This window comes from Gopherus evgoodei, chromosome 2 (genome assembly GCF_007399415.2).
Source record: "Gopherus evgoodei ecotype Sinaloan lineage chromosome 2, rGopEvg1_v1.p, whole genome shotgun sequence".
Lineage (NCBI taxonomy): Eukaryota > Metazoa > Chordata > Testudines > Testudinidae > Gopherus > Gopherus evgoodei.
The window spans coordinates 79865676-79879675 of NC_044323.1; the positions used below are offsets into that span (position 1 = coordinate 79865676).

General features: G+C 40.4%; 1 protein-coding gene across 4 annotated transcripts in view; it reads right to left on the reverse strand.

Annotated features, from left to right (window-relative positions):
- CPNE4 (copine 4) overlaps positions 1-14000 on the reverse strand; it is a 429510-nt gene that overhangs the window by 244114 nt on the left and 171396 nt on the right. For all 4 annotated transcript variants that reach the window (XM_030551103.1, XM_030551101.1, XM_030551100.1 and 1 more), the window contains one exon: positions 10164-10351. In XM_030551103.1, coding sequence (XP_030406963.1) covers positions 10164-10343 — 180 coding nt within the window. In that variant the 5' untranslated portion in view covers positions 10344-10351. The remainder of the gene's footprint in view (positions 1-10163; positions 10352-14000) is intronic.

Sequence of the window (14000 nt, forward strand, 5' to 3'; positions counted from 1 at the left end):
CCCAGTCTGCTCCAACTGAAGCCGCGCCTCCCAGCCTTTTCTGGCTGGACCTCAGCCCTGTGGCCTGCAGCTTCCTGCTGCTCTTTATAAGTACTCCCCTGATTCAACCGATGCATGCCTCTTAGCAATCATGCCTCCAGTCTTTAGGGGGGCAACCCAGCTTGTTTACTGACTGACTGCCTGTGACATCCCATCTAGAGCAAGGTGTGGTGAGTTGTGCCTCTCTGTTTTATGGAGCAGCCTGCTTTGTCTCTCTGTGTTTTAGGGTTCTTGTCACATCTTATCATTCTAAATTCTAAGAAATAAAGTAGCATTACGTTGAAACCTTCCAGAAAAGTATGTATGCTTTTATCTAACTTCTCTGTGTGTATGTCATGAACATAACAATCAGAAGCTCCTGGTCAGATACGTTGTAGCACAAAAAGATTTAGGGCCTTAATTTTTCAGATCTCTTCTTCCACTGGTGCATGCACAAGTTTGCAGGTACACACATTGTGTGTGCGCACGATGTTTCAGCAATAACATCTGCACATGCAGGTAATGGGTTTTCCCAAAGAGATTCCATCACCTCAATGTGAGAGTCAATAGTCCTGGAAAAGCAAACGCAAAGACAGAGCTGTGTTTATATATATATATCTGCAAACATGTGCACACATAAGCTGAAGCTCACCTAAAATCAAGCAGCATATTCTTCTCAACACTCATTTCCCAATAATTCTCCCTGATCTCCAATGAGAGTGAATAACACAAATTCCATTAGAAAGATGGTCACAATATTTTTCCTTCAGGAGACATGAGAATGCTTTTACTTTGCAATTTTTAATATTGTGCAATGAGACTGGTTATTAAAACAAGATGCCTCTACCTATTTTAAAAAGGGGCGGAGGTGTTAAAAGGAGTTCGGGCTGAAGATTAATGACCAAACTTTAATATAAATAGCCCTGTGTGACACATAGAACATTTGGGTAAGGTTGGTTTTGTTTTTTGGGTTTGTTTAAATTGGGAGTGAGTAGAAAATGCAATGCTAAAACAGGTAACTTGGGGAAGTAGTCTAAAGAAAAAGCTACAACATATTATAAGAAAAGAGAGGCCAACAGATTGTTATCAGAAATATTTTGGGGAAGTTGAAAGAAAAAAAAATCCCAGGCTAAATAAACACCTGATTTGACTGTAATTAAATGTATTACTTATTGTGGATGTGTGCTACTGCAAGATTGAAGACTGTAATATAGAGAAAGTTTTAAAAAAACCTTCACCAAAAATATCAGTCATTTTTTTGGAAAGACAGAAAATCCCCCATGATCATTCCCATTTAGTGTCTTGACTCCTCCTCTGATATGAATTCATGTAAAATAGCACAATTCCAGTCAGAAATTGTCTTAATAGTCAAGGAGAAATAACTCCTTACTGGAACCAACTTTTGGAATAGAGAACACCCCCAAAATACCAAGTCTTTGAAAGCACAGCAACCAACAATATGAATACAGGCTTTTTGGAGAATGGACTGAGTTAAAATATTCAATAGGCCTGTAGTCTGACTCTGTAAACTTCCAGTGGTTCTGAAAAAGGAGAGATGCCTTTGTCAGTCCCTTCACTGCACAGCAAGACTTTAGGGGCATTTATCAGCAGAAGAAAATACAAACTAAAAGTGAAATCTTGGCAACAAGACCAATTATCAGATACTCTTGAGAAGAGCATTTGTTAACATTCATCAACGGCAACGTCTGATTAAAGGCAAAGGAAATAATTAATACAAAAGATCCCTCAGTCCAACCCACCTTCCATTAGGAGGAAATAGATTATGAAGCCACATTAGCAACTGCACAGCTAAGGTTTTAACCACAGCTTTCCATTTTAAGCCTCATTTTGATGCCACATGACAGTACCGTTTTACCTGATGAGTCAAGTGCCTATCACTGCCCTCTAGGAACACTCAACAATGAGGAAACATAAACATCCAAGAACCCCAACCCCACTCCAACACTGGAGTCAGCAAAACCTAAACTAGGAGATCATTCTCCATCAACAACAGCAGAGCAGTCACTGCGCTGGATCGACGTCTGTATCCAGAACAATAACAGTCTAGAAGACTCATGGCATTCAGGCACCAGAGGGCAGTAGATTAGATTAGTAGTGTCAAATAATGATTTCTAGAGCAAAGGCCACGCAATGGCTTAAGGAACCTGGCCATCTTGCAGGAGGTGTTTGACAATCATAACAAATAATGGATCTAGTGCTAGAGCAGTTCAGATAACTCTTTTTTTGGTTTGCTGGCCAAAACTAGGGGAGGTGGGGATTAAATTGTTTTGGGTTGAAACAAAACAACTTTTTAAAAAAATGTGTTGTACCAAAAAAGTTGAAAAGAATTTCATTTGTCTCCCACGTACATTTAGTACACTTGTTTCGTACACTAGCTAAAACAAAAAATTGCTTCAAATAGAAAAAAATAAATGTTTAATTTCAAAAATGTTAAAATGAGAGGTTCGGATTTTTTTTGTTTTTGTTTTTTGACTTAAACAATTCAGCAAATTCCACATGAATTTGCTAAATTATTAGGTCAACATGAATCTGCATCTTTCAGTGAAAAATAGTTTCATCCAAAACAATTTTGCCCAGATCTATTCAGTGCTTCCCCACTGGCCTCCATCAACCAGGAAGAAAGGTGGCTCCAATATCCACTACTTCATTGGGCTTCACTGTCCTGAGCTCAGGCATAGAAGATGTAGGTAGCTTTTTTCCTGTCCTGCCCCTGTAGAAGGAGAAAGCCTGACCTAAACCCATTTGGTTTTATCTGCACACGAACCAGAAATTTCTACACAATGGGAGGAACTTATCTCAAGTCAGCCACTGAACAACAGCAGCTCAGGTTAGCCAGGCCATCTACTGTATGAAACAAATCTAGTAATCAAGACTTTCCAGACACTATGTGGGAGTCAAAGAATCTCTGTCACCTCCTACGCAACCACGTCTTTGAAAAATATCTGTATTTTGCAATCAGCTTCATTGCACAACATCTGCCTCTTGTCCTCTAGCTGCCTTGCCTCCTAGTTCACCTTTTGCAAGTTATCCATAAACCAAGATGATCTCTGAGGGTAAAGCCTTAAGAGAAGAACACCAAGGCATAGGCATTGACTCCACGGGTGCTCCAGGGCTAATGCACCCACTGAAAAAAATAGGAGGTGCTCAGCATCTGCAGGGCTGGATTAAACTTTTATGGGCCCCAGCGCCCGGACCCTGGTCACGCCCCCACTCAGCCTCTTCTCCCCAAAGCCCTGCCCATGCTCCACCCTGAGGCCCCACCCCTACTCAGCCTCTTCCCCATGAGGCCCCCCCTGCGGCTCGCATGGAAGTGAGGGGGCAGAGAGGAGCACCCACTGGCAAAAACAAAAGGCAGCACCTGTGCATCCAGGGGTCATCCAATCAATGGCTCAGGATAAAAGATTATTAGAAAATAATGCCAAACCCTTAACAGAATGGCCTGTTGGAGCGCTGTGCTACCTTCTGAGGCCTTGTGGAAGAACTCTGGTTCAAATAACTGTTCAGGGAAGACCATCCAAACCAAGTCCTTCATCAGTGATGTGCCTAACCTTGAAAACAAAGGTGAGAGTAATTGGTCCAAGACACAGGCCTGATTTTTAATTGTATAAACTCCCAATTCTATCATAGACACTTGATCAAGACTAGGTTCACCTATATGAGTTGAGAGGGATAGTCACATATTCATCATGACCATGAAATCCTGAGATGATTCCAAGCATGCATCATCCAAGTGGGTGTTGAAGGCACTGAGCACTATTAGCCTGGAGCCCTTCAATACCATTGCAGCAAGGAATTCTATTAGCTCACACAGGAACTTTCCAGTGCTACAGGACAACCAGTAAACCAAAACCACATCCAATAAACTCCATCCCAGGGCTCATATACAAGTGATACTCGATACAGTTTCAGAGTAGGAGATCTCCAGAATCTTGCTTGCAAAAAGCACAGCCATACCACACCCTCGCTGATTCTTCTTAGCTACCTTAGTACTCAATATCTAGCCAGAACCAGCTGCAACAAAACCAGCGCAGCAGTATCATCCAGCCAAACAGATTTCAGTAATACATGCAAGATTAGGGGCTTCACCATTAAATAATGGACAGATGAAACTTTATTCAATATCGATCTTGCAGTTAGTAGCATGAACTGAAGACTGGCTTCTTTGTCCATGGACATTCCAGCTTCTTGAGAACTGACAGTAGACAGCTCCCGTGGAACCCAGATTAACATCTCCATCCTTGTTTGTACTGTATCAGGGTGGATGGATGTGCGGGGGGGATGGGTGGGAAAGGGGGTCTTAACTGCCCTCTACCACAGAAGCCAAGGAAACCAAACCTTCACAGCTAATCCCCCCACCCTCATACCTCCATGTCCCCAGCACACAGCAGTTTTTCAACCTTCTCAAGTGGCCTTCAAACAGATATAGGTAGGTACCAGAATAAAGTTCTAGGGCAAACTAAAGACCATCTAAAGCAGTCCATTCACCCTCCCAAGTCAACACCGCTCTCCCTAAAACCCCAAACCCTGCTGGTAATAGGGGGATTCTAAAACTTAGCCCAAGGAAGGAGAGAGACGGTTGCAGGGAAGACAATGGGATCCAATTCTGAGGTGAAGGAAAAGGAATGCACAGGAGCAAGGAAGAGTATAGGTGGGGGAAGAATGGCTCCATTTTTTGCCACCTTTCTAGTGCACTGCCTTAGACTGACACGTGGTCTGTCTGTGCAGTAAGGCTGGCCCTGAGCTTGCTAATATTCTATTGACTGAATAGTTTCATTTATATATACACCTTGTATTCTTCTATGTTCTCTTTATATGTTTATTTGGTATAATTTATTGGGCATGTGTTATCTTTTCCATCTGGCTGCTTCACGTAATATTACACCTCCTGATCTCATTTAACCTAATATGACAAGACAGAGTGTTGCAACCTATCAAGCTTTCAATGTAATATGCCTACTTTTTATGTGTAGATAATAACCTCAAACAGGACAAAGACTATCTTTCTGGTTACCCGCTACAACAATTTCAATATCCGCACACCTCAGAGCAAGACTGTAATGTATGTGCACACGTACCCCATCTATGGTGGTAATACTTATGTGATAAATGAACTTATCATATACATCTTTGACTGCTTCTTCTCCTCTTGGTTCATCAATCCATCCCCCTTGAACTTATTCCAATAATTTAACCCCTCAAACATGTTCAGACAACTGCCATTAAAAAAATAAAAGCCTACAACTTGCCATTAAAATGTTCTTCCTTCTCTCCCATTTTAAACTGAGAATATTTCCAGTCAAATTATACTTGCCCAAAGCCAAGGAGAGGCAAAAATCAGTCTTGGAACAGAACACAGCTGTTCTGTGCATAAAAGTATCATGAGTTTAAATTTGTTCTGTCACATCTTCATAACATAGGAAACAGGAGATTCCCAGCTATTCCATGCAATGCTCAAGTCCAGTCTGAGACCATGTTGAGGTTTCAGATTTTTAATGTTGTGACATGGTACCAAAAAGATATTCAGGTCATGTACATGAGTCCCTGAACAGTTGGACTAATAGTAAGGAAGGCACTTAGTCTAACAGGCAGAGGGATGCAAAAAGAATGGTCCCATTAAAAACCCATTTTAAAAAACTCTTCAAAATTGTTTTTCTATAGCATATTTAGCATAAACAGATGTATCATCATGTAATGTGGCCTGAAGCGTTTGGGCATCATCATCGTTATTTGTAGTAGAATAGCGTCTATAGGCTCCAGCTACGATTGGAATCCCATTGTGCTAGACACTGTTCAATCACATAGAGTGTATCTTCACTGCACAAAAAGGTGTGCTCTTAACCTGGGTTAGGTACTAGGAATTAAAAAACAGCAGCAAAGATACAGGCTTCCCAGCTCCCTATAGGCTTTAACTTGAGCTGCTAACCCAAATGACCAGCCAAGCCTTCAGTACTAGTTTAACCCAAGTTAGGTAAGATGAGATAAGAATACACTTTTTTCCCCCAGTGAAGACGTACACGTCATACGAGAGAAGCTTTCCAGTGTAGGGACTACAACCGAAAGAGACAAGGCAGACAACAGGTAGGAGGGGAAACAGAAGTGCAGAGAAGTGAAGTGACGTGCCCAAGATTATAGGGCAAGTCAGAAACAGAGCTGGGAATAAACACCAAGTCTCTTGACGCCCAGTTCATCATCTGCATACCTTATTCATGGCCATTGCACTGTGTGCCAAGTATCACTCTATATATAAATATTTATATCGCCCCTTATAAACTTACTTTAGATTTACAGTGGAGGTCCTAGCAGATACTTTGAGGTACTCCAAAAACTGACTGTAAAAATGGCATGATAGAGTTTCATGTTTCTTACCTCTGAAGGGTTTCTGGATCAAATATGATGATTTTACCCATAAAAAGATAATTAGAAATACTATCAGTCATCTGCAATCTAAAAATCATCCTTGCTTTTCTTGGATTGTTCATCACAATGAGTGGAAGATTCTCCCAGCCAAATTCTGTCTTCAGTTATACCTATGTGATTCCGTTCAACTGACCCCAGCAACTGGAACTTAATTAACAGTTTTGTTAATTATGTATGAGCCAGAATAGAAAACAGCTTGTCCTATCAAAGCTATGTTGTCTCTGCAGCACTGACAGGAACACAGAATCGTAGAACTGGAAGGGACCTTGAGAAGTCATCCAGTCCAGTTCCCTGCACTCAAGGCAGGACTAAACATTATCTTGACCAGTGGTTCCAAAACTTGTTCCACCACTTGAGCAAGGAAAGCCCCTGGCGGGCCAGGCCGGTTTGTGCACCTGCCACATCCACAGGTTCGGTCCATCATGGCTCTCACTGGCCACTGTTGACTGTTCCAGGCCAATGGGAGCTGCTGGAAGCTGCGCGGGCCGAGGGACATACCGGCCGCCGCTTCCAGCAGCTCCCATTGGCCTGGAGCAGCGAACTGCAGCCACTGGGAGCCGCGATAGGCCGAACCGGCAGACGTGACAGGTACACAAACCAGCCTGGCCCACCAGGGGCTTTCTCTGCATAAGAGGCAGAACGAGTTTGGGAACCACTGATCTAGACCATCCCTGACATGTGTTTGTCTAACCTGCTCTTAAAAATCTTCAATGATGGAGATTCCACAACCACCCTATGCAATTTATTCCAGTGCTTAACTACCTTGACAGTTAGGAAGTTTTCCTAATGTCCAACCTGAACCAACCTTGCTGAAAAGTAAGCCTATTGCTTCTTCCCCTATTCTCAGAGGTTAAGGAGAACTTCCTTGTAACAACTTTTTATGTACTTGAAAACTATTATGTCCCCCCTCAGTCTTCTCTTCAGACTAAACAAACCCATTTTTTCAATCTTCCCTCATAGGTCATGTGTTCTAGACCTTTAATCATTTTTATTGCTCTTCTTTGGACTTTCTCCAATTTGTCCACATCTTTGCTGAAATGAGGCACCCAGAACTGGACACAATACTACAGCTGGGAACTAAACAGCACGGAGTAGAGTGGAAGAATTACTTCTTGTGTCTTGCTTGCAACACTCCTGCTAATACATCCCAGGAAGATGTTTGTTGCAAAATAAATTAATATAATAAAATAATAATAATAATAATAATAATAATTTAAAAGCAATATTACACTGTTGACTCATATTTAGCTTGTGATCAACTATGACCCCCAGATCCCTTTCTGCAGTACTCCTTCCTAGGCAGTCATTTCCCATTTTGTATGTGTGCAACTAATTATTCCTTCCTAAGTGGAGTACTTTGCATTTGTCCTTATTGAATTTCATCCTGTTTACTTCAGGCCATTTCTCCAATTTGTCCAGATCATTTTGAATTTTAACCCTATCCTCCAAAGCACTTAAAACCCCTCCCAGTTTGGTATCGCCCACAAACTTTTATAAGTGTGCTCTCTATGCCATTATCCAAATCATTGATGAAGATATTGAACAGAACCAGAACCGATCGCTCTGGGAACCCACTCGATATGCCCTTCCAGTTTGACTGTGAACCACTGATAATTAACTACTCTCTGGGAATGGTTTTCCAACCAGTTTTGCATCCACCTTATAGTAGCTTCATCTAGATTGTATTTCCCTAGTTTGTTTATGAGAAGGTTGTGTGAGACAGTATCAAAAGTCTTACGATTTTACCATGTTCACAACTCTCTTGCATTTGCTTTCCATAAAGACTCACATATTTGAACTTTACGAACACAAATACTCATGAAAGATAAATGCTTTAAGCTCAAATAATCACAGTTGAATTTTAAATGGTACATTCAGTTGTGAAATTCACAATTTGCATAAGTCACATTTATTTTTGTTTCTTGCTTGGATGATTTATGTCCTAACCAACACAGCATGAATTGGGATTACAACTAAATATACACAATGCTGTGTGGGTTAGTTAAATTCATTTATTTAAAATTATTATATAAACTATAGTCCAAGTTTACAACTCAAACAATCTCTACACCAAGAATTTTTCCTTTTGGAAATTCACAAATATTTGACAACAAATACATTCAAGAATTTCACATTCTGTTCACAGACAATACAAATCAGAAAGAAAAGGTGAAGTTTGCCAAATTATTTGTTGCAATCTATTCGCTTAGCTCCATTAAACACCACATACTAATCTTTAGCAGTGGATCAGGAGATTTTGCTAAATAATTAAACTTCTAGTATATGTTTCCATTTCTTATTTGCAAAACGTGTCTTATTCTGAATTATCAATCACATTACACCATTTATGCAATTAAGATTACAGATTTGGGTGGGGGCAGACAGAGGTTTAATTTAAAAAGTCAGTTTGCAACTTTTGAGATTGCCTCCTGATTGAAGATCGGCCCCTTCTAACATGGGTATCATTCTTATGCTGCATAGAGAAAAAGCTTCATGCATTTTGTCAATCATTTTTCATTTCTATAAAATGGCACAGAGCTGGATTTTAATGCAGTAAAAGACAAGGAAAAATAAATTTATGCATGCACACACAAAAAGTAACTCGGTAACTTCATTTATAACAAAGAGAGCTGTTGGTTTTTTTAGCCATCTATCAGGCCTCATGCTAGCTACAACACTGCAAGTCAGCAATATGTGAAGAGAAGATCTTGTGAAAAAAGAACTCATTTGTAATATCCAGCTTTAACGTTTTAATTGTGTTGACTAATTATTTGTTGTATAACCTCCACCTGTTATTGAAAATGACAAATAGACTAAGGCTTCAAAACCTCATGCATAATCTTACTATAAGAATTTTCTCATGTTTAAATCATTTTAATCTATGTTACCATGAAGGATCAGGAGATTCAAAGAGGAATCCTCAAGCAGGCACAAGAGGGAGTACTTTTTAAAAATAAAATCTCTGATATTTCATTATAAATATCACTTACGTGGGAGATTTTCTGAGGCACAAATGGCAGGGAGGCATCCCACAGACTTATTATGAAGCAGTGGAAACAGTGAGTAATGAAGAATTATTTGGGAATTGGCTGGATTCCTAAGCTATTAATTTACAGACTGTTTAATGTTTGTTGGGGCTTTTCTGTCTTTTTTTTTAAATAAAGATGCAGAATTTTGAAAGAAAGTATAATTTTAGATTATTATGTGGCCTCCACTGAAACACTTTTCATCTTAAAAAAACAAGTTTGTTTTTGTTGTGGTTTTTTTTTGGCTAGTTATACAATCCTGACTTCTTATCTAGGCTCCAGACAGGGAAAATCCAAACAATTCTTGAAGGGCCTGATAAAGTCAGTGAAAAAACTCCCATTGACTTCAGTGGGCTTTGCATCAGGCTTAAATGATTACATCTATCTAGTATTGTTGCATGTAGTATTGTTGTAGCTGTGTTGAGCCAAGGATATTAGCGAGAACAGGTGAGTGAGGTAATATCTTTTATTGGACCAACTTTTGTTGGTGAGAGAGAGCTCTGGGTAAGCTTGCAAGCTTTGTCTCTCTAACCAACAGAAGTTGGTCCAATAAAAGATATTACCTCACCCATCCTGTTGCTCTTACATCTATCTAGTGCATTCATCACCATAGTACTTAACCTGAGCTCTACTGTAGCACCCCGGAACATCAAGTTCATATGCATTTTATTGGCCACTTACCTCAAACCACTGCCCATGTGACTGCATTTTCAGGATGACACAGGGATCTGGCTTGGAAAGGGCGTCCCGGTCTGATATGCCTTTGCATGCAACTCGCAGCTCCACTTTAGTCAGGCATGGGCTGCTAAAGATTCCCAGGGTATTTGCTGCTGATTCATAGATGTTGCTCATTTTCTGCATTCTCTGTTCTGTGAAGAGAGAAATGGGTTGATCAAAACCAATTTATCCATAGTGCAATCCTTCTGTTCACATGGAAGCCGATCCAATTCTGTGCTATGCAGAAAAAACAAAAAAAGACTCCCTATTTTATCATGCGTGAGATTCATAGCAAAGTCAAATGAAAATTTCTAGAGTTTCTCTAAACCCTGGAAGATGTCTAAAATATAAAATAATAAATAATCCACAAAACTATCAAAACTTTCACATTTATAAATTATTAGGCATGCTTATTATGGTAGTGCCTAAAGGACAACCAAGAACGTGGCCCTACTGTGCTAGGCACTGTGCAAACACAGATGGTCATGTGCTGAAGAGCTTATAGTCTAAATAGACAAGACAGACATAGGGTGAGGGAAAAAGGTAGGACATACAATCAGACTGTACAATATGGTGGCACCAAACAGCATATTAGTTCCAGAGTTTATTTTGGAGTGTAGGTGTTTGGTTAGATGGGTATTAGCTAAATGGAAAGAAAAGTGAAGGATAGGAGTGTGAAGGGACAGAGTGATGGAGGTGCATGTATGGAATGAACTGTTGTGAAGAGACTGTGAGGAAGGGGATTGGGGAGGGTTGAAGCAAATAGTCAGTCATTACAGGGCAGAGACAGCCCAGTCAAAACATAAATCAAATGAGCCAAACTGAAATCCATCATCCCTCACCCCAGAACTTTGGGAAGCTTCGGATCTGAAACTTAACTTCACAATTTCAACCATCTCTATTTAGAGCTGTATTTCTGCACTTTATAATACATAGCAGCACATTTTCCCAGGCTGACGCGCTCATTGGATATAATTCTGAACATGCCCTCAGAGTCCCTCTGTCAAAACCAATACACATTTTAATTAAATGAGTTTAGCCGTCCTTCGCTCCGTCTCCATTTGGCTGTACGACCGCTTAACAAAAGGTGCGTATTCACTTTAGTACTTTCAATAACCCTACAAAAGCAAAGCCCCTACTATAAAGATGCGATAGTACACATAAAGCCTGAATTATATTTTACCTCTACTTCCTATTCTCCTAGCTATAGAGCATAACTCCACAGGTCAGTGTTATATCATGGCACAGGCAGCAGAGCAAAAGAATGTACATGGGTAATCTCATCTTTATGGATTGTACGCTCTTCAGGTCGGGAACCAGTCTTAAGAGCTTGTGCAGTGCCTGAAAAAATGGGTCTAAGGGCACTAGCTTAATAAAACAATTAAACAACTATCATCACCCATATTGCAGCTCAAGCGTTTGTTTGCCAACAGTATAATAACGAAGCAGTGGCATCAAAACTGTGATGTGACTTATGGGCCAATAAGGAATATTGCACCACTTTAGCTCAGTCATGTCTGAACTTCACAAGTTAATTGACCTCTCAAATCTGATTCCTCTAATATGCGGCTTGCTATTGTTGGGTTTTTTTTTCCAAGATAAGAGCTGTAAACGAGTAATTTCACACTCTGCTGGAGAGCCGGATTAATATTACAGATTATCAATCTGTTTTCTGTGCTCTGTTTAAATCCTCCTCGCTGCCGCTCCATGCAACACCCCTATTTTCATGTCTGCAGAGAATTGGTTTTGATAAAAGCTAACATTTGGTAATTTCGGAAGGGAAATTAAAATTGTCCTTTCATTCAGTTCGAAAACAATCTGAGCACATCCACAGCACCGCCATTAATCTAAAAGGCACTATTAGTTCAGAATCTTCAACATTCAGAATGAGGAGAGGACAATGACAAGCCAATACAGAACTCTGAAAAGAGGCAAATTAAATTTAGGAACACATGTCTACGTGATGAAGCGAACTATCTCTCTCACTAATGACAGACGTGTTGTCTGTCTACAACAAATTCCTCAAATCATTATTTCTATCCTCGTCATGGGCAAATAACTAATTTTTCATTTCACTGGCTGTTGCAAAATACTGGGGGTGAGGGGGTGGACTTCAGTTTAGGTCAAACTGAAATTCAAAAATCTGTGAAAATACTCCAATGGAGTTGAAAAAAAATCTATTTCAGGTCAACAAAACATGTTTAATTGGACCCTAAATGGATCTTTTTTTTTTTTTTTTTTTGCATTTGTAAAGAGCTAGATAGCAGCAGTGGTCTCCCCTAAAAGCCTTAGCCCAATGGTTAGAGCATTCACCAGGGATGTGGGAGACCTAGATTCAATTTCCCCTTCTGTCTGAGGACGTGAACAGATTTGAAGTTGGAGCTCCCACCTTGCAAGACAATACTCTGACAGGTGTCTCTGTCTCTGGTGTTGAAGCTGTGCCTATTTGTATAAATAGCCATTGAAGCAGGGAGTTGAATTTTGAACTCCCACACTCTAGTGAGTACCTCTAACCACCCGGGCTAAAGAGTGATTTCACACCATCTTCCCTGGCCCAGTGATTACTCCTTTTGTTATGAATGACTATGAAATGCATTTGTTTATTGTGTTTGTTTTACTGAAACTATTGGCTAATTTGTGTCAAATACCTGAATAGTTTTGGTCAACTGAACTACAATATTTTGTTGAAAAAAATTCACCCAGCTCTAGTTACAACCCAATGACCCAATAACCTAGTAAATGGTTACAGTCTTTTGCCGAGTCTCTGGATCCTATGTGCTTCTAAGTCAACTGAGTCTGGGTAGAATCTAGTCACTGTTTCTAGCTCTGGGTCTTTAATGCACACTCCTAGCCTTAGACTTCTTGCCTGATACTCTTCCTTGGAACATGGGTGCCAGAACTCAGCTACACTAGACTCCAAAATCAGGGTTGGCACTCTGAGTCACTTCAAAGGCTCCCTCAGAGTCTCTCTTTCACTGTGAGCACTCGGTTCCTTCGAGAAGCCAAATGTGGTAGGAACGGAGTCTTAGTGAAGGAATATTTAACCCAATAACTTTCCTCTTAAAATCACTTTAATGTTACAGCTCTTTGAAAAACAACAGAAGTCCTGAGCACTTTTCCCTGGTCTGATCTCACCTCATCTGTGTGTCAGGTTGGTCAACATTTCAGGCCTGATGGAATCCAGCCTTCCCATTCTCCCCTGAATATCCTGCATGTGGCAATATTCGGCTCCCCACTGCTTAGCATGGCACCCCTTCTAAGTAGTTTCTGCTCTTCTTTGCCATGTGCTTAGCTGGCAATTTCTACTCCCTTACCCCAGTTCAGGCTTGCCACACTATATAGAAAACTCATTGTTCCTAGGGCTCTGCAGTAGATGAGAATCATTCAAGCTATAATGCCAGATTGCTGCCTTGATAGCTTCTCTGTGGTAGTCCCCCCAAAAAGGGATTAAACGCCTTTCCTGGGCAGGGCAGCCTGCCTAGAATGCACTTCAATAAAGTGCCTTGGGTAAATTAAGGACCTGTGTTCAGCACATCAATCCAAAATGAAGTTCCTAATCCAAAATGGAGTTCACAATTTGATACACATGTACCCAAAGTCATGATTAAGGGGAGGGGGACTGTGACATGTGACAGTATGAGTAATTAAGAGCTCTAGTTCAGGAAAGTCTTAAATGTGTGCTTAAGGTCTCTCCCTATTCAAGAAACTGCATTTTAAGTGAAGCAGCATGCCACAAAATACTACAACCCAAACTGCAAATACAGCAGAACACATTATTCAAAGCATAGCATCTTCTGCTCT